At 43.2% G+C, this 21,235-nt stretch overlaps 1 protein-coding gene across 3 annotated transcripts in view; it reads right to left on the minus strand.

Annotated features, from left to right (window-relative positions):
• The window catches only part of LOC138491918 (erythropoietin-like), a 772,271-nt gene that overhangs the window by 202,291 nt on the left and 548,745 nt on the right, over nt 1-21,235 (minus strand). For all 3 annotated transcript variants that reach the window (XM_069618781.1, XM_069618783.1, XM_069618782.1), the window contains one exon: nt 7,795-7,964. In XM_069618781.1, coding sequence (XP_069474882.1) covers nt 7,795-7,807 — 13 coding nt within the window. In that variant the 5' untranslated portion in view covers nt 7,808-7,964. The remainder of the gene's footprint in view (nt 1-7,794; nt 7,965-21,235) is intronic.

Genomic DNA, 21,235 nt, shown 5'->3' on the forward strand with positions numbered 1-21,235 from the left:
AACCCATATACAAGTATCAAATACAAAATTAATTTTGTGATACGGGCTCAGGAATATGGAGAGCGGTCTTAAATGAGCACTTCCGGCGCTGCCACGATCTTAATAGGTACAGCATAAATCACTTGATCATATTTTTTCGATGTATACAGTACTTCAGCCCTATTTCTATGTCCAACACCATGATTCTCTAAGCAAGCAACATGATTCTGTTGTCTGATATCAGCAAACGAATGACAGAGAAATAGAACATTTTGGAGTGTTTCCTCCACCATTTCACAATACAACCAAAGGTTTGAACTGGCTGGTTTAAAACTGTCCTGCTCTTTGGCTAATGGCAGGAGGCCAAAGTGCATTTTTATATAAAGAGCGGATACATGAGCTCAGTCACTAAAATCAAGATACATTTTATAGCCTCATAAGTCTTTCATTAGTAAACAATTCAAAACAAAAGCTTTCTGTGCAGTGAATAATCCAACTGCCACTTTTTCTCCACATGCCCCTCACACTGTTCATTGTTGCCTGTTCTTCCAGCTGTATGGCAGATGTAATTGTGTTGTCAACCTCTGAATATGTCTAAACCCTGGGAGTTTATAAGCACCCTCCAGTTTGAGAACATCCCTAAGTGCATCTAACTATTGGACATCAGTGGCCTTCTGTATTATCTGTGAGGAATTGCTATCTGGTAAAAGTGTAAAATATATATATATATTTTCATTTTTATTATATAACTAGCAAAAGTACCCATTCTCCGAATGGGTTCTTCAGACAGCCATAACACTCTGATCAACTGTTGAAAATCAATGATCATGTAGGTTGCTGTTCCGATTGGCTTATCGCTTGATGTGCTTTGCAACCTGAAGTATACTGCACTGAGAATGGGTAAATGTGGCTGGATAAGATACCCTGGAGAAGACATCGGGGGTGTAGAGGTGGTTGATAAGGGTCCCACGGTAAAGAGAAGTTTGAATTGTGCATGCCATATTGGTGGCTGGGTTGACAGAGATGTTGACATAATGTGGCAATTTAGTATTCATCTAGTGTAGCTAATGGGAATGAGATATGCATTATTTTTTAGTGTGGTTGGTGTTTTAGTTGATACATTTTCTAATTGCATATGCACAGCAAGCTAAGTGTCAAAACTGCTGATACCATATTAACGCAATACAGGTGTGTCATGCTACATAGCGCTTAACAATCAGGCAGCGGGCAGCTCTACAAGTGCATGCGAGGTAAGAGTTTGGCAATGGTAAAATCAGTGTGAGGGGATGCAGTAGTCCTAAACATACATGTATAGGTACACTTGCATTGGTGTCTCTAGGGAAGTAGGTTTTGGGCAGCATGAATATACAGATATGTTTTGCCACAGAATTCTCTGACAAGTTAGGAATTGCACTGGCTAAAAACCTGGGTTGCGCAATTGAACTCTGTGTGACTGAAAAAATAGTTTTACAAGGTTGGGGAAAGACAGCAGCAGTTGAAATAAATATCAGATAGTCAGTTTTGGGCAGGTTTTTTTAATCGTCTAGGTGCATAGTGAAGGGGCGATAAAATCTCTGTAAGTATATAGGAGTCTGTTATTGAATATTCCGGCCACCTTTTAGGGCCGGACAATTAAACCTGATGCATGCTCCTTGAGGGGAAAGGAGCACTGATAAATCATGGATTTTCAATACAGTTGTCAAGATGTGGGTTGGGACCATGTGGACTGGAATGGTAAGTCGCATAGTTTAGAATGAAATGTGAACTCCAACATGTTTGGGCGATACAACCATTAACAATAGATCAAAAGGAAATGTGTTCACTCTCCACTTCTTTTAGATCAATGGAATTTCTATAGAATAGGCGTGTGCGTCGTAAGTAGGGGTAAAGGTTTCTAACCAGATGGAAACTGTGATAATTGATATTGTTTGTAAGTTGTGTAAACTGTGTAACTAGTAGATGTGACTATGACCAGATATGGAAAGGCCCCAGAGAGGGGTGTAGTGTAAATATGAAACATGCGATTATAAGTTAAAGAGGATGGAGCTTAGATTAATGTATCCATTAAGAAGTGTGGGAACTAAAGAGAATATGTTTATATTGTATAGGTTTAACCAATCATGTGTTGCTGCTTGCAACCTTGGTTCTAACACAGTTCTGCTATCAGTCTGCTGACTCACCGGATGTGCGGACTTTACTGGTGCTGCACTATTGTAAGAGCCAATGACAGTACCACGGCAGTAATCGTTCCTCCCCGCCTTGGCTAGCGACGCAGGTTAGCCCTGGGTACCTCCGACACACAATCACACAATGCACCTTTCTTCAGCTTTAATTCCAGGTCTTATCTTTATTCTCAAAGGCTCGTGAAAGTAGAAGTTTTCCTCCGAAAAGGTCAAGGGCACTTCCCTCCTTCCGACCCTCACTGGTCTTGCCGTCTTTCTCCTCGTATTAAACTGCAGTCTCAGAACTGCTGCTTCCTTGTGTGTTTTGCCTTGCTCAGAGTGTGCTTTCATGCTCTGCCTTTTATCCATGTGGGGAAGTGTGATGGGAGTCAGGTGTGTGTAATTATCAGTAATTTCCTGACTCTGCCTAACTCTTGTGTTGGGACATGTCAGGTATACAGCTCTGGTGTTAGCCTGTTTTCTCTCACAGCGAGAATGAGTTTGTGTTGGCAAATGGAGAGGGGGTTGAGTGCCTAGGGATTTTACCTGGTACGATGGGGAAAAGGTGTTGCAGTGAAGGGGATACCATGTCTCACCATCCAATGTCCCACTCCCACTCGTAGAAGACCCCTCATCCAGGTGATCCTCCCACACTGGTCCACCCCTAGGAACTGGATCCAAAAGTGATGGCTGTGTCCTGGCCACCCGGATGACAGATCCCCAGGGACTAACAGGTGAGACACCTTCTGTTTTGTCACACCTGTTTGATTGCTGTTGCGAAAGAAAAATCACTTCAGATAGAGGATGCATTTAATATTGGTATTGTTGACCCAAAACTCTAATAATTATGATTAACAACTGCATGATGGCAGGATAATCTTCAAATATAAGTCACACGTAGATTGTGACATGGTGGCTGGTGGTTCACATAGTATTAAAGCCGCATCTGATTTGCAGCATTCCAGTGCCAAGCATGTGAGCTCACTCCAGCTATGAGAGTTTATGTGGATTTCAGGCAGACTGACGGTTTGCATTCCAATTAATAAGACACAAAACTTCTCCCTTGCCTGCCCAGTAGCTATTACTGGGAGATATCATGAGGACCTGGATTCAAAGAGGCACTTCCATATCAAAGACCTGCCTCACACTAGAGGATTGTTTAACAGAAAGCGTTTGAAGCTGCAGGCTTGGTAAAGTGGTATAGTTAAGGCAGTCAGAGAACACAAGGGGTCCAGAGGAATGGTACCTCTGTATAACTTTTCTGTGGGGTCCTTTCTTCCCTTCCTGCTCCCCAACCCCACTTCCTGTGGAACGAGGAACTGAAATGACAACAGGTGGAAAAGGTCACTTGTCTCAGGGACATGGATTGGACCCTTTAAAGCTGGCTTACTTTCATCGAACTCTTCATGAATTTGCCCTGGACCCTTCAATATATAAGGAAGAATTGATTTGGACCCTTTTGGGGGAGCAGTTTCTTCCAAAGCCCTCTGCCAGAGGTGAAGACAGGTGTTCCAATGTACAGGAAAGCTCTCTCATTCCCCTTTCCCAGGGCATATTAGGGGCTACTCAGCTGAGGACCAAGGTCTGCCACTCTGCTAGCACAACTCTGGAAGTTGGGAGAGCAGAGACTGAAAAAGACTCACCATCCCCTAGAGCCCCCTGCAGTATGTCTCACAGTATCCAGAGGGCCAAAGCAGCCAAGACTCATGTTTCCATCGCTCAAAACCACTTTGAAACACTTTCAAACCGTGTTCACCACTTTTGAACCACCATGTTCTGCAGTGTCATCTTTTGCACTCACTTTTCAACTTTAAACTGCTGCTTGCATCCATCAAACCACCCAACGCTGCATCCTGCCAGCAGAGTCTTTTCACGTCTCTGGCTTGAGGACCAGCGCACTGTTCAGATGATTTTGAAACACTGCATCATTGAACCAACTATCCAAACATCAGGAATTTTCATCACAGCTCAATTTGTACCGCGAGAATCATTGTATCACTCATCAACCCAAACCAGCAGTACTCACCATTTCGAACCACACTCGGTCATCAAACCATTCCTGGTGATCCATCATCCTGCACCCTTCGATACTACCTTCAAACTACGTGGAGCACTGCACAAATCGGACTCAATGCTGACTTGCATCTCGAAGAGTGGTTCAACCCCATCAAACCGCCTAAGAACTGGAATGAGGGTGTTTTTGAGAGCCTGTGTTCATTTGTGGGGCCCTAGTGAGTGAGTAAGCTTTTTGCTGCTCCTTTTCCTTCAACAACATATCCTTTGAGTGACATTGTTGCAATTATTGCCCTTTTCCTCCCTGCTAAAGTATCCAGAGTGATCACGTCTATTTGTTCTGCATTTTCTGTCTTCATTTACAGGGTGGCATTTTGATAGTGTTTTTAGTAGTTATTTGTATGATTGATTTGTTTAATTAATGTATGTATACATATATTTGTTATAGAACATGGATTTGTTCCTTCTTCCCTTTCTTCCCTCTCCCACCTCCCTTCTTTGCTTATAGATAATGGTTACTGTTGTTACACTGTTTTGTAATTAATATACCTTTGTTTACTTGCTTGTTCTTACTTTGTTGTGGATTCTATCAACTTGAAAAGTTTAATAAATAAACGTTTTAAAAAAAGAGCATGGATTTGGCATTCTTTTATTTTGGAACTTGTGTATAATTGCTGTTTGAGTTGCTACTGCCTCACCTTTACACCCCTTCTACGAGTATGCCTTCCTTCTGCCCGCATAAGTGCAAAAGGCGAAGGAGGTATACCGCGTGGGTGTGCTTGTTTTACCTTAATGGCTGGGATCACTGTTGGTTTGTAGTAGTTTGTGGGCTGATATGGCGGTTTAGCCTCTACTCATCCTTGTCCTCCTGCAGGGCAGTAGTCATTTAGCCAAAGTTTCCAATAAGAAAATGGCTTTAAAGCAAACAAATGAATCAGTCTCATATGGTATCAGTCCATGTGTACCAACACATTTACCACACTGGAAGGAAGACCCATAATCATTTTTTTTTAAAAACTATTTGCATAAACAACCGGTTTTGGGACCAGACAGCAAATTTCAATGCCACTATTTGTTTTCACAAATGGAATTACCATCATTGTTTCCCTGCATCTAAACTATGAGTTCCGCTGTGCTTGTACTGGATGTAAATGCACCTCTTCCTTTGAATGGAGTGATCACGCTTGGCAAATCCTGCAAATGCAGAGTCGTATGGACTTTTTGACTGGGGACTGACATTCACATACTGCTGCTAGGAATCCTGAAGTCATTTGGTTGGACTGATTTGTGGTACCGGTCATCGAATTTGGCAGAAATTCTGACAGAATTACTGCCACTCTCGTAATGAGGCAGCATAGGGAAGGAAGAAAACCTTTGGAAACACTCAGGACTGAGTATTAGAAGTTCATGTATCAACTAATTACTCCACACTCAACCAGAGACTTTTTATTCCACACATCTAAAGACTACCTTGAAAACATTGTGAATTCCTGTTTTTTAGTTTGGGCTATTGGGTGGCGTTTTAGTGCCACCTACAATCCAAAACTATTACATCAGAGTACAGATAGGGAGAAATGGCATTAGGGGAGGGACACAAAGCTTTTAGGTGTCGTTTGGTTATTTGCCCTCCCATTGATCGCCCTATGGCCATTGTAATCCCTATGATACTCCCCACCTAGTTTCTGCAGTATAAAACACCTCATGGGAACTCTTTGAGCTCGCTTTAATCAAGTCTTACCATCAAACTTTGCACCCAGAGTGCCTTCCAGTGTATTTTCAAAGCAGTCTTCTGAGCGTTAATAACTCGATTGGAGCTGTAAACAGCTACTGTGTAATAAAAATGTCTTAACCAGGTTTGCCTTCAGCCACTCGATTTATAAGCACAATACGCATCCTTTACTGGAGTACTGTTAAAAATAAGCATTGGCAAGGCCAACAGTTTTGGCTTGCATGTAAGAATAGGACAAGTGCCTTTCCCATGCCTTCACAAATGCCCAAACTGTTGGCCTTGTCAATGTTTGTTTTGTTTTATTTTGGAACATCCTTTACTGGAGTACTGTTAAAAATAAGCATTGGCAAGGCCAACAGCTTTGGCTTGCATGTAAGAATAGGACAAGTGCCTTTCCCATGCCTTCACAAATGCCCAAACTGTTGGCATTGTCAATGTTTGTTTTGTTTTATTTTGGAACTTGTAGTCCTGGATTTATCCGGAAAAAAAAACACGAATGGAATAACTTCAGAATGGGAACGTAGCTCCCTCGTGTATCCACCTACTGTCCCCCTCCCTCTCTTCAATTCTCAAAGCACTTTAAAGCCGATTGAGGGATAGGCTACAAGCCATAAGCACATGCCAAAGCGCTTTACCATGCTACTACGGCAAGCATCTGGGAGATCATGCGCGTGCCCCTCACTATCTCTACATCTCAGCTGCAGGTTTTTGCCTCGGAGGGCAACACATCTTCAAAATAGTATCCATGGGCAACTGTGTGAATAATCTCTTGCTGCTGAAGGAACATAGAGGGCGTAACCTCGACCTAAGCATTACTGGGTCTGTGAGGGGATGATGCTGGATGCAAGAAAGCTGCAGCTGCACTAGGTTTAAACCCGAAGCATCCTAACCATACTGTGCAGGACTTGTGCATTTCATTATCTAATCAGACCCATAAGGCACTGATAGTGAACTAGAAAGTAGGGTTTGATAAACAAATGCTCCCCTCATCATAGAAGATGCCATGTCATTTTTTTTAAGTGCTTACTACTGGGGATTGACTTGTTTTCTGGTTCTTACAATTAATGCAGATAAGTGAACTCCGATACAAGGAGCTAAATACGTTTGCCAGGAATCACACAATTTGGTCAACTGGGTTAGCTATGGATAGAACTCAAAGGGGGTCATTCGAGTTTGACGGAGCGGTAAATAAGTGGCAGTAAGTCCATTACCCCCCTTTTTTGTGGTAATGGGATTGCTGCAATTCTTATCACTGCGCCAAGGTATATCATCCACCTTAACGCCAAAAATCAGTGGAAATATCGCTCATGGCAATTCTGAAAATATATCCGCATTGAGTCGCATGTACTCTGAAATGGGGACTTACACCACTTTACCACGACGTAATCAACTCCATGCTAAACCCACGGGACCAAGTGGCGGTAACGATAACCGATTTTGGCGGTAATTTGGCTGATTTACTGCCAAATTACCACCAAACTCGTAAGTTTCCTTTTTGACAGTATGCTGGTAGGTTATTTATGCCATGCTTGTTATGTCCAGTGGGGACCAGTGGGCCTGGGGTGCACGGGTGTGTCCCCAGGGGCTGAACCGAGAAGCAAGTTCTGCTCGTATGGGTCTCTGCTCGTGCACTGCCCTATGTGGCGAGACAGGGCCATTTTGATTAACCCGACGCAATGACGTCTCCTGTCATTGCGCCTTAAAGGAGCCATACTACAATGCTCACCAATATATTTTAACCAATCACTTTATCCCATCTTTGCTTACTTCATTTCGATTGGCAAATTGCTCCTCGAGACTGGATTCCAGGGTTCCTCAAATGTATTACTTATGCATTTCTCAATCGATTACTTATGCATTTCTCAATCGTTGTGGAGTCTGAGCCTAAACACGCTGTCCGCAAAAACTCACGGTTTAACTCCATAACACGCTCGCCAAGTCACAGGTCCCCTCATGGTGCCATCGCGTCCACTGGTCTCGACGCTGGTCTTCCATTGATGCTGTGTCTTGGGGCGCCAGGAGAGGAGTGGGGAGCCCGCTGGCCTGCTGCGGAGAAACGGAAGCGGAGTGGGACAGAGGGACTGGCGAGGGAGCGGGAAAGGTGGGAGGGAGAGAAAGAAACAGACAGATAACCATTAGCACACACTGCCAAATCTCCCACAGAGAATAAACATAGCGCAGCTTCCTGTTATGCCGCTGACCCGTAGGCCCAGGCGCTGGAGGCAATTGTAATTAATTGGTTGGCCTGCGGCAGTCCGTCTCCCAGATCCGTCCTGTCTGCCTCCAGCTCTGAGGAAAGTGGCCAGAGAAGCCGAGGCCTCTACCAGGCGTTGCTGCGAGGACCACACACACACCACTTGCTTAAAATGGGAATCGCTGGGTGCAGCGCCGCTGTCTAACAGAAGAGAGGTGCAAATACCCTTAGGCTTAGACGTGCATGTTGCCTGCCTTGAAAAACAAATATGCGGGGTTTGGTAGGCCTTCGGTGCTGGCCCATTTAAAGTTCAAGAGCAGACCGTATGAACCTCTCTTACAAAACGCAACTTGTTTAATGGGGGGTCACGCTGATATTCATATGCTGGTTTTTCGAAAAAAAGGTCCTGCTACTTCTCCCCCATATGCAGTGCACGTAACTCTATAAGGTCTTATTCACGCCCACAGACCACCCACCCATGCCCCAATCTACTTTTTTGGTAACATTATTGGCAGATGGCATTTTAACATATAACAAAAAAAGACATCTACAAATCATTACAGATGCAGGGAACTCATCTATTAGAGCTCTGCCCGGGCGCTCTGGGGCAAAAACATACAAGCCTCCTAATTTACATATGGGTTGCACCAACAGAAGTGACTTCACAGAAAAGGACATTGCATCAGTCTTTGATACTTGGAGGCACCATGGAAGTGACTTTAGAATAAGTTGCCATAACTAAGCAAGATGGCAAATAACTTTGTGGTACAAAATACCTAATTGCACTATTGTTATATATGGAGCAACTCTATAGTCAGGAGTTTTTTTTTTAAATAACAGCATGATGTGCAAATCAACCCAACCTTTAACCTTTCCCCGGAACTGTTTGCAGTGGTTAAACAGACGTGCTCAGGGTATTGTCTTGTTTTGAGTGAAAGCCAGTGATGACAGTGGTGGGACAGCCATGTTGTCAAGGTCCATGCTGTCAAGGCCAGTTCTAGGATGTGCAAGACCCAGTGTGTCAAAAAAGGTACAGGGCCCCCTGACTCCTATGTGCCCCTGATAACAGGGGGTATCATACATGTTTGGCACTAAAGGGGGTCACGTAGGCTTATGTTACAAGTTGCTTAAGTAAGCCAAGAGACAAACTTTGTGATGTGTGCTACATGAAAGATTATTGTTAACGTCATGATCATCGTCACCTGGAAATCATTTCTGACCTCCTCATTCCATCAGAATGCTCAAAATGCAGGCAATAACTACTGATACAGACTGCATTACAAACATTCGGATGTAAACGCAGACAGGGTAACAGCAGAAAACAAACATGCAGTTTCCAAGCAAGATTTCATTCAATAAGACACTCCCTGTCTGTGAGAGTTTTTTCCCACTCCAAAAACATGCACAAAAAAACATGGAAACATGCTGTAAAGGAGCAGTGCAACTGTTCACTTTCACATTATACAGAATGCATGCTCATGTTAAAATCTTTATGGTTCAACGAAGTTAACACGTATCATGCTTACAAGGTAAAGAGAACCTTGTTATTTAAATCCTACAAAATAAAACCACATTTAGTTTACTAACACAATTGGTTTATTTAATTGTCTACTAAGCTACTGTTTTTTAGTTCAGCACCACAACACCATAACCTATATTGATGTTACCACTAAATGGTGATAGCCTTATAGACCTCATTATCGCTTGGGATAGTGACCCTTCTCAAACTTTGGCTCTCGACTCAGCCAGTGGCCATAACTTGCGGTGGGGGGTCATTATCCATTGATAAAGACCTCCCCACTGCTCTATAAGTCTTAATCATGATTATTATAATGTATAGAACAAAACCACGAGTAAGGCTTTTTTGTGTGGTGAATAGTGTGAACTGAATCTTGCTTAGAGACTTCTTATTTTGGAATTTAAAGCACAGTGAAATAATATGATTTGCACAGGATCACATAGTGTAGCTAAGCGGTGAAGCCAGGAGTTGAGACAGTCTGCAATAGAGACATTTTACCACATATCTTTCAAGCTCCAATTGGTAGAAATGAATTTTGTGCTTTCAAGAATACCTGGTTTTATAGAGAAAAGTTGAGAATAACACAGATCACAATAAACGACTCTGACAAATGTTATGTTATGTTATGTTATCGGTACTTGTATAGCGCACCGTCACCAACGGAATTGGTCCCCAGGCGCTCTGGCGGATCTGTAAACAGGAAGGGTGGGGTAGGGTTAGTCGGGAGGACGGGAGAAGGAGAGTGGGAGATGTGGTGTGCTGTTGGGAGCTTCAGCTCGGTATACACCGAGTGCTGGGCTTTGGTGCTAGTATCGGATCGGATGAAGGCCTCGAGTGCTGTGGGTGAAGTTTATGTGTTGTTGATGCGGTGTGGTAAAGTGTGTGCGGATTGCTGGGAGAGAGATGGTTGTGTGGTTTTGTGTGGGTTTAAGTATGCAGAAGATTGAGGGTTGGGTTAGTGGGGTCTGTATCCAGGTTCATGTACTTATGATTCCGTTAGAGTTGTATACCTGTGGGTTCGGATGTTGCTGTGGGTTCGGAAGTTGCTGGTTCCTGGTGGCAAATATAGAAATCCTCACCGAAAATATGTTGTGCAAAAAAGGATGATTGTAGCTTTATTTTCTTCATCTTGAATGGAAGAATACAAATCTGTGTGAGGCTAAATAAAGGCCCCTAGATTATGTCTGTGTACTTAATGACATTAAAGATACACTAATGTTTGATAAGATCAGCTGGGTGCAATCATTGTTTAACCCAGAAATGCCTGACAAATGATATTAAGAAACAGTGAAGTTCTACAAAAGAGCAAAAACCTGATTTGTCAAGCAAGCACACATGAAAACAAGGCACACCCCTTTAAAAGGGTTTTATTGTGCGGCATACATAAAATGTCTTGAAAAAAGGAACAGCTTTGCTTAGCTTACTGGAAATGTGTGTGGGTTTTAAGTTCAGCTATCACAGTTCTCATCACGGAAGCATTATAAGACTTTACACTCTTGTTGTTGAAAACAATGGTTATTTAAATGAACCATCACTTAAAAAGCTACATATTTTAATTATCTGCCAATAACTAATAGTGTTAAGTATTTACAACTCCACAGTGACACCTGCTGGACAGCTTCAGCTGGGTCATTGCGGAGAGAAGTTGTCTTTAGGGTCTCACGCAGGGTGTGGTCGGTGGTGTGAAGGGAAGTTTGCAGGACCTCAGATGGCGGTGAGGAAGAGGTAGAGCCCCTGGTCCATGAGGCAGAGGAGTTAGCTCCAGAAACCAGGCGGCAAGTCCTAAAACTTAAAGTAGGGGGACTCATCAACATACCAATTGAATGTGATGTAACCAGAAATTAACATATCAAGGTGCCCTCTGAAAAAAAGGTGGGGCGACTCGGTCAACCAGCGTGTACCCTTGAGTTGTGCCCTGCCAGGAACATGTTGGGGTGCAGTGTGAGGAGAGTCAGCAAGGCCTTGCAACGGGAGTGGGAATGATGGGTCTCTTGATGGGAAGTCTTCCAGACTCCACTTACTATGCTGTGCCAGCTGCTTCCTGCAGGGCCTCAATCAATGCCGGGCCCTGGGATACCACATCGACTGCCCATGCCTCACACTGGCCTTCCATCCTGTACAGAGTGAGGGACACCTGGCGAGCGCCAGAGAGGAAAGAGAGGCCACACTGAAGGAGGGGAAGATACGGTTGGCTGTTGATATGCCCCAGTGGTGGCACTTGAACTGATTTGCGGTATGTATCCTCGCCCCTAAAACGCAGAAAGGGGGCTATGCTGAGGTGTAAAACACAGAGGTCTACGTCCATGAAATACCTAACATAAGGGTTGCTTTTGTATAGTGCAAGCCAAAGTCATAGCACCCATAGCTTCACAGGCACCAGGACGTTCCTCATGTCTGCCTCTTTCAAGCCTTATCTTTTATTACTGGACTGGCTCAGACACAATTGTGAAATGGGAAGTGCTAATGACCCCCTCTCTGTGAAGTCAGCAGTTCACTGGGAAGAGGGGATTAACATCCCAAAGCCCCTCATCCTGTGTATGCTCTACAGTAAATAGCTCCACTACATAATCCTGTTTTTGGTTTTGGCGAATTTCTGTGGTGCAAGCCACAAATTTGCCAAAACCGTTGGTAAAAGAGAGGGGGGAATAGGGTTTTGAACACAGAATATCACATTGGCGCGCCTTGCCATCATTCTTAACACTATGTTCCAGGAGTCTCGGGCTCAAGAGGCTGCAGCACCAGGGCCATCAGGCCTTACTACGGAGAGCCATGAACATGGTTTTCCCCCTCCCCCTATCAAGGGTAAGATTTGAGCTTTGGAGGGAGTTGTTTCCCAGTCACCTGCAATTGAAAACATTTAAGAATATAAGTACCAGAATCCTTAGAGACATCAATGTGAATTAACCTGAAACACCTGAAAAGGAAATGTAACTAGACACGCCTGAAAAGGAAAAGAAACACATCCTCCCTGATGATTGATGGAGTCAAGAAAACGTTTGCAGGAGAAGAAAAATTGTTGTTTCAGCAGGAAAACTTGACTGGGAGCCAGAGTGCATGCCTTGCCATCATTCTTAACACCGTCTTTAGGAAACTCTTGAAGACTCAGCTGTTTACGTAATTTACCAGTTGTAACACTGTCCTTTAAAGCTATTCCTTTTGTCTGCTTTGCTTGCTCCTTTCTACTTAAGCTGTTCCTTGATTCCAAAGGGTCTAGTGAGCATTATAAATGTAAAAATTGATAAATGTAAAAATTACGGGTGTACCGAACTTCGGCTTCGGGTAAGTATTCGATTGAGTTCCGGCTGAAAAAAAGCTATTCGGCTCCAGCTGAATAGTATCTTGCTATTTGGCTCCAGCCCAGGGTCGGACTGGGACAAGAAATAGGCCCAGTCACCCAACAAAAAGTGGCCCACCCCTCACCTCAAAAAAGCGGCCCACACCTCGCCTCAGCACCCTTAACTGCTGATGATATCACCGGACGTGATGTCATTTGACCCCACACCAAAGTGACATCCTGGGAAGCAATGAAACACAACCTTTCACCCCTCGACAAAACAGGAAGTAGCATCAGATAGCATTGTTCCTAAGCACACTTTGAAAAATATGGTTACGATTTCACTAATGTGATACACATTTCATGCAAGAATGGATCACCATTTGTATAATTAATATCTGTGTGTATAGATACATATTACCAAATGACTGTGACTGCAAGCAGATGTCCAAGGCCAAATAATAATAATTTAGCATTTATATAGCACTACAAACCCTCAGTTTACTGAGCGCTGCTTATTATTACCCATGGTGTGTGGTGCTCATTTATCAACCTCAGAAAGATGAAAGGCTGCGTTTGGCTTTGCCGGGATTCGAACTTGCATCAGCAGGCCATGCACATATGTCAAAGCGAGCGCTCTACTCTCTGTGCTATTGGACCAGCTTGATAATGTTGTTGTGTAGCACTTACACTTAAGCTCTTTTTTATAGAACAAATATGCAAACAATGTCACCCAACCTGTGTTGGTACTCATTTATCGACCTAAGAAGAATGAAAGGCTTTTTGAAAAAGAAAAAAAAAAGTTGGTTTATTTTTCAATTTTTTTTTTTCAAACCAGCCCAGGTGTGGCCAGAATCTGGCCCCAACACCCCAGGGACAATTTTGGCCCGGCCAAGGGCCGAAAGGCCAGGGGGCCAATCCAACCCTGCTCCAGCTGAATACTTTGCGTTTTCATTTGAATAAAATGCGACAAGAACTCAGAAAGGCAAATATAGACTTTAGTTTGCAAAACTGAATAGAATTAGACCAGACACTTAGCCAAAAGACCTGACAAATTGCTATCACACAGCTGCAAAATATTTGATATTGTAATCTGCTCTTTAGGGCATGTTTTGTTACCGATTCTTAGACATAAAAGGTGCTTACCTTTTATACTTTGCCAGCAACAATACAGGAACATCTTTTCTTTTGGCGAATGTTTATATGCAATGTGCACTTTCTTCAATTGGAAAAGAGACTGAAAGAAATGTGCATATTTCACTAAAGGATACATTCATTTCCTGTCATGTCACTTCCGATTGCGTACATCATAGTCCCCCTTTTTCTTTTTTTAAGGACTCGAGTGTTGAGTTTAACATTATCTGATATTTAATCAGGAATGATAAGGTGCATATGTTTGTGTATTGGCGAGAAGGAGCGGCGAGGATAACTGAAAAGTGAGCAGCATTTGTTCCTATGGGCCATGCCCATGAGGAAACATTAAGAATTCACAGTAGGTAGTAGAGAATAGTAGGGCTCGGTTATGTCTGGCAGAGTAATATGCCCCACCTAACAGGCCTCTCAGAGGTATTTATGTTGGGTAATCTCTCCAGTTCCAAAGTGGGCCAGTGTGTGACTGCAGGTAAAGATAGTTGGGAGGACTCTGTATAATACAGTCAGAGAGCTATGCTCTGTTGGTGGAATTTGTAGGATGTAGAGTTGGGAGAGCAAGAGAATTCCTGAGTCCGGCTTGGCTCCAATGGCAAACATGGGCTGAAATGGCAAAATTAGCATTTAAGTCTTGAAACCAAAGACACCATTTCTAACACTGTGCCGGCAAACAGTCCAAGCCCACATTACTGGCATCCTGCCTCCGCAACATCCCCACAAACTTCCTACTTGGGGCCTGCCACTCCAAAACCCAAATACCAAACATGGCATTCCACCTCCCACATCAACAACACAAATCCCCTACCTGGAATTCTGCTTGTCCATCCCTACTAAACAAATTCCTGCATTGCCTCCCACCTCCCCAGACCATGCAGAGAGATAACATCCTACACCTACTCGGCAATCAGACCATGAAGGAAACCAGAGCCAGAAAATGATTCTGCTTTAACGAGGAATAAAGAAATAAACTATTAGGTAGTAGTGATTACATTTTTTTAAAATTATTTTTATTGGATTGTACAAACCTTTAAAAAGAAGAAAACAAAAACAAAAACAGTATCATTATTTCATCATTTACAAAAGTGTACTTAATATCAGTCTTGAGAGCAGTGTGTGTCATCATCTCTCTCTGTTTTAAAGTTTATCCAGGCTTTCAAATTACCACTGGGCCGAGTTGATCTTGTAAATGTTGAGATGGTGAGGGAGACACTGGGTCAGGACACTGTACCTTCAGAGTCTGTGTTTCTAGTCATCTCTCTATGTCAGCCAGGAAAAGAGTCAGTGCAAAGATTAATTTTTTATTTGCACCAGAGAACATTTGGTGCCACCACTCTTCTGCATCCCTCGTTGGATAGTCTTCCAACAATTGGGCTAGGTGTATGGTTCTTTGCATTTTGAGGGCAGGGCAAAATAGCGTGAGGTGTTTTGAAGATTCTTCATTGATGATATATAGCCGACACTTTGTGTTTGTCACACCAGGCCCTGTCCAGTGGCTGGTTCTATCTTTTGTCTTAAACAAATTTAAGTGAAATTGCAGATAGATAGTTCTGCTTTTGGGATCTGGGAATAGAATCACAAAGTTTTTTAGGCTATTGTATGCTCTGCTTTCGCTAGGTGATTCTTTTATTGATTCAAGGCATCTTCTTTTGTCTCCAGTTAGAATCCAATCCAGTTTCCATATTGTTTTCTTTACCGCGTCTGGATTCTCTTGGAGAGTTTTCATGTCAGTGGTGTGTATTTCAAGAATGTCCTCACATTTTTTGTGCCATAATGATAAAAGACACTCTAGGTTTCCATTTTCAGGATTGTGTTAAATTTTGAACTGGGGGCTTACATCTTTCATAACGGTTTTTCTGAACAATGTTAGGGTGTTCCAGCTGATTAGCGCTTGAATTGAGATTAGACTTAATTCATGTCGAATACATACTGTAGGAGTGCCAATGGGTAGATGGAGAACCTTTACCCAGAAGATATTTTCCAAGGTCGACCAAAGATCTTCTGGGCAGCCAAAGGCATTCTCAGCCCCAAATGTTAGCGCTGGGATGACTTTCTGCTGATAAAACATTATTACCGGCTTCAGAGAGAACTTCCCATATTTTTTGTTCAGTACTGATGCTTGACCCGCAAACTGCCAGCACCTGGTTTTAACATTCTCCACCCATGGCCCATCATGTATGTTTGAGCTGATTTGCATTCCAAGGTACCGAGTATTTTTGATTGTGCTTAAACATTCTGTTCCAAGGTACCATTTGAATTTTTTGTTGGATCCATGCTGACCTGTTTGTAGATTTTGTAGTGTTAAGATTTCACTCTTGGCGTTGTTTATTTGTAGGCCATTGCTATTCACATAGCTTTGGAGTGCATCTAATTTCCTCTGAAGACCAATCGGAGTACTATCCAACAGGATCAGGTCGCCAGCATATAGCATCCAACTTAATATTGACCCATGGATTTTAGGTGAGAAGGATCGAGGGCCTTCTAGTGTGAGGCCAATATCAGACAGGTACAGATTGAAGATTATAGAGGCTAGGAGACAACCCTGCTTTACACCACAATAGCTGTTAATGGGGTCCATTAAGGTTCCACTTTGATCTAGCCGAACTTTGATGGGGGTTGCAGTATGGATTTCTTTAATGGCAGCTAACAGATTCGCAGGACAGCCCCAGTTCTGCATCTTTGTCATAAAAGCTCCTGATTGATGGTGTCGAAGGCATGCGAAAAGTCGATTAGAGCTAAGAAGACCTTTTTCCTGTTCTTATAGCCTCCATTTTCAAAAAGGTTTATTAGCAAGAGATTTAAACCACAGCCGACTCCCTTCACAAAACCAGTCTGTCGCATGTCCCTATGCCCGCTCTCTATGGACCAATGGAGTAACTTGTGTTGCAACATCGTGGCATATACCTTCCCAAGCACACCCAAAAGGGCTATCGGCCGATAGTTCTTGGGATCAGCGTGATTTCCCTTTTTGAATATGGGGACAATGATGGCATTTTTCCAGAATTTCGGGGTAGTGCGCTTGACAGAAATTCTTCATTACATAATTCCGCCCATTATTTCGGCTCTTGTTTTATTGTGAAAATAGTAAGACTGTCAGGTCCAGGAGCTCTCCATGCACTTGCTTGTCTAATGATCTGTTGAATGTCTTCCAACTCGAAATTCAGATTCCATTTCTCGAGTGTTGGCATTATTGGCCCCGTCCATTGACCTTTTTTACTGAACAGTTCTATAAAATGAGTGGACCATGTTGTTTCAGAAACCATGTTGGTTATAAGGGCAGCTTGGGGAGCACCTTCATTATTCAAAATCTTCCAAAATTTAGACAAATTATTTTGCCCCATCTTTTGCATTATTTCTTCTGCATCATTCTGCAGCATAACGTCTTTGTGCGCCCATAGCCAGTTTTATTATTTCTGATTGGCTGCTCATTTGGCTGTTATAAAGGTTTTGTCCCCTTTATGTTGTTTTTTTATTTTTTTTTTTATTTTTTATTTAATTGTGTTACAATTTTTACAAAAAATCCGACCAATGATGAGTTATTGAATTATTAATTCTTAATTCTGAATGAGATCTCCTAACAGAAAGACCAATTTCACAAGTTCAGTTTTTCCAGAAACAGAGAGAGACCGATGGTGCACCTTCTGTTGTTACCGCTAACCAATAAGGCCCATAGGTTTTCTAAGTCGAAGGTGCGGTAGTTCTTCAAAGGGTCAGCCAAAAATCGGTGTCTGTTCCCTGTTAGGCCAGGGCATTCGAGGATCAGATGTTTAGTAGTTTCCACAATGTCCGATGTTTCACAAAACCGACAGTTGTTTGAACTGGATTGATTTCGAATCGCTAGGACTTCGTTTGTTTTCAATTGGTTCAGTCTGAACCTTAAGAAAGTTCTACTTAGCCGTTTATCTGAGAACTTGCATAGGTATCCACGTACCCCGTCGAGTTTCATCGGCGTGCTGGGTAGATTGGCTGTCGTCGAGTAGTTGTTTGCAACTTCCAGGGTATTTATCCAGTGTGCTTCGAGAAGTTTCTTTGATACCCGGTTGGGGTTTTGTATTAATGTTTCCAGATTAAGGTTTAGTTCTTGGAGAATGGAGAGGTTATATTGGGCCCATTTGGTCAACATTAAGTTGTTCCCATAGTCAGTTTCTCTCCTAATAAGGTCCAGAACTTTATTTCTTGGAGAATCGAAGACTTTGCGATATAGCATGATGGTCGATCTCATTTTTAAGGCCCGAAGAGAGGATAAGCACAATTCTCTTCTTATCAGTATTATCGGTGTCGAAGTGGCCAGGTTTAGAACACCCCGCCAGAAAAAACCTTCAAGTTTGGGCCAGATTGAGTCAGGGATCAGTGGCATTGCATTCATGCCATAAATCAGGACAGGAACGACTTTGGCTTTGTAAAATCTTATAACGGGAATGATGGAGAATCTTCCGTGCTTCCTATCCACTGCTTTGGCCTGCGCCGTTAGCTTCTTCAGTTTTGTCCAAAGGGCCTCCTGCATGACTTGTTCTTCCTTGTCGTTGCTGATCATAATGCCCAGGTATTCCAGCATCTTCCCTTCTCCATACCAAGTGAATGTTTTCCTTCTTGTAGCTACTGTTCCCAATATTAAAATCTTTGTTTTTTCTTTATTCAGTCTTAAGTTGTTTTCTGCCATATAGCGTGTTAGATTGTCTAATTGGCGTTGCAGGCCTATAGGGGTTAAATCCATGAGGATAATGTCATCTGCATAGAGTAGTCTCTCAATTTTTGAGCCTCCTAGGGATGGGGGAAACTTCTGATCAGTTCCGATGATTTCTTGTAGTCTGCTATATAGGCATTATACAGGGCTGGTGCTAGCGGGCATCCCTGCTTTACGCCCTTTGATGTGAGTATTTCCCTTGACAATCTGCCTTCGGGGCTTAGTCGCACCCGTATTGACGTTCCGTGCTGTAAGGCTTTTATGGGTTCCAAGATGTCCCTTGGACAATCTAAGCTTTCCAATTTGGCCCATAATCGTTGTCTATTGACCTGGTCGAAAGCTTGGACCAGGTCGATAAAAGCCATGTAAATGGGAGGGCCTCCCTGCAATACTCTGGCTTTCAGAGACCTTAGTAGAAAGATGTTGGTCGATGTTCCAGAGTTTTTTACGAAGCCGTTTTGAAAAGGGTCCACTTGGTCCAAGTCCATGATCCATTTTTGGAAAGCATCCAGGGCCAAAGATGCAAACACCTTGCCCATGACGTCCAAAAGGGCAATCGGCCTATAATTACCCGGGTCGTCTGTAGGACCCCTCTTGAAAATAGGTACAATAATGCCTCTTTTCCAAGACGGAGGGATATCCTGGAGGCGGTTGCAGTTTTTGAAGATCTTACTCATTATCGTTGCCCATAGTTCTGGATGGGACTCAAGCTCGGCGTTACAAAGGCCGTCCGGCCCGGGAGCCCTCGAGTTGTTCAATTTAATTATTTTTAGCAGGATCGTTGCTTCGTCAGCAGGGATATTCCAAGATTCGGTGTCATGGACTGTTGTTCTGGTGCCAAAACCCAACGGAAAGTTGTTATCAACTATCGGTGCGAACAGGTTTGAAAAGTGGGTTATCCACTTGGCCTCTCCTACGTTATTCTGGATGTCTCCAGATGTTTTGTTTAGAGTTCCCTTAATCAGGTTCCAAAATTCTTTGGGTTTATTTCCACAGATGGCTGACAGCATATGTTCTGCGTCACACTGATAGAGTTTGTGGCGGTAGTGTCTAAGCCAACTCTTGTATTCACGGACAGCCAGCCTCCACAAGTTAAAATTTTCTGCGGTGGGTTTGTTAAAGTAGACTTTCTTTAAGCGTCGGTGGAGCCTTCTTTTTTCCACCAAATCGATGTTATATAGGTGGTTGGGGGCAGTTGCCGAGTTGCGGGATTTTGACATTGGTATCGAGAATTTGGTCAACAAAGGGGTGTAATCCAGGGCGTCTCTGACAGTTGTTCCCAGAGCCTCGCCATTAACTTGGAGATTGGAGTATTGGCAATCGATATCTCGAAGTCCTTTTTCCGATATCTTTACCCGATTCCCCGTAGTCGACTTTTCCAGGGGGATTGGGTATGCGAGAGAAAGGGGTCTGCAGTTCTTCCCCTCCGTAATGAGAAGGTTATGGTCGCTGAACATCGTCCGCTTAACCGCAAAGGAATGGATCACCTGAACTAGATCCTTGGAGACGAATACGTGGTCGATCGAAGCATGTTGGTTCCCTCTTTCCCACGTGGGGATCTCCAGGTTTGCGTTGGTACGCATCAGGTGAAGGTTATGCAAATCCCTTGCTTTCATGAGATGCTCAAGCAGTTTCCCTCTTCTTCTTGCCGAAGTGTTTTGATGTTTGCCATCTTCCCCTATCCCTTCGCATACTGCATTGAAATCCCCGTTTACTATGATGTTATGGTGCTGAATTTTTTCGTCGGCTTCATCGAACAAATTTGAGAGGGTGGATTCAAATTCCTCGATAGATGTTGCCTCTGGGTTCCAGTATATATTGAGTAAGAGGGTTTTCCCCTCGTTCGAAGTCGGGGAGAGTTCCTGGTTGAATGTTTGGTTTAAGATCATCGCCTGGATCCATTTAGGTGTAGCCAGAACTTCAATTGCTTTAAGTCCCGATCCTGATCTGAGAGCCGTGATTAGCCCTGCAGACGGTCGACCCAAGGTTCCCTTTGTTGCTGCTGAAAAAGTTATTTCATACCCGTCCAATTGAGGTTTAGTAGTCAGCCATGTCTCCTGCAGGCATAGGATATCGAAGGTGCCTAAGTTGACATCAGTTATTTTAGTTAGGTGCTCAAATCCACGTGTGTTCCAAGTTCCCAGTTTTAGGGGGTTCTTTAAGTCTGTTTTAGGTCGATTTTCCTTTTTTCCTGCATCTGGTAAATTAGTTCCGTCTTCTAATGATAGTTGCTAATTTTTTTTATTACGTTGTGCTTCTTCCTTAAACCAAGTCCAAGGCCTTTTAGTTCTCTCCTCTGTTTTTTCCAGTTGATTCGATGGTGCTAGTTTCTGAGGCTGATGTAAACTTCTCTGCGATCTTACTTGGGGTTGCTCGTGCGCTAGCTGTCCCCTGTGACAATTGATTGGAGAATCGGGGTCCGCATCTGGAACTGTCCGTCTTCTTAGTTTCTCGCTTATTCGCTTATTGTCAGATGCTCGTAGGTGATCCATCCTGCTGACAATATGGATGCGAGAGGGACCGGGCTTTGTTGGT

Source organism: Ambystoma mexicanum, chromosome 10 (assembly GCF_040938575.1).
Source record: "Ambystoma mexicanum isolate Mex_15411 chromosome 10, UKY_AmexF1_1, whole genome shotgun sequence".
Classification (NCBI taxonomy): domain Eukaryota; kingdom Metazoa; phylum Chordata; class Amphibia; order Caudata; family Ambystomatidae; genus Ambystoma; species Ambystoma mexicanum.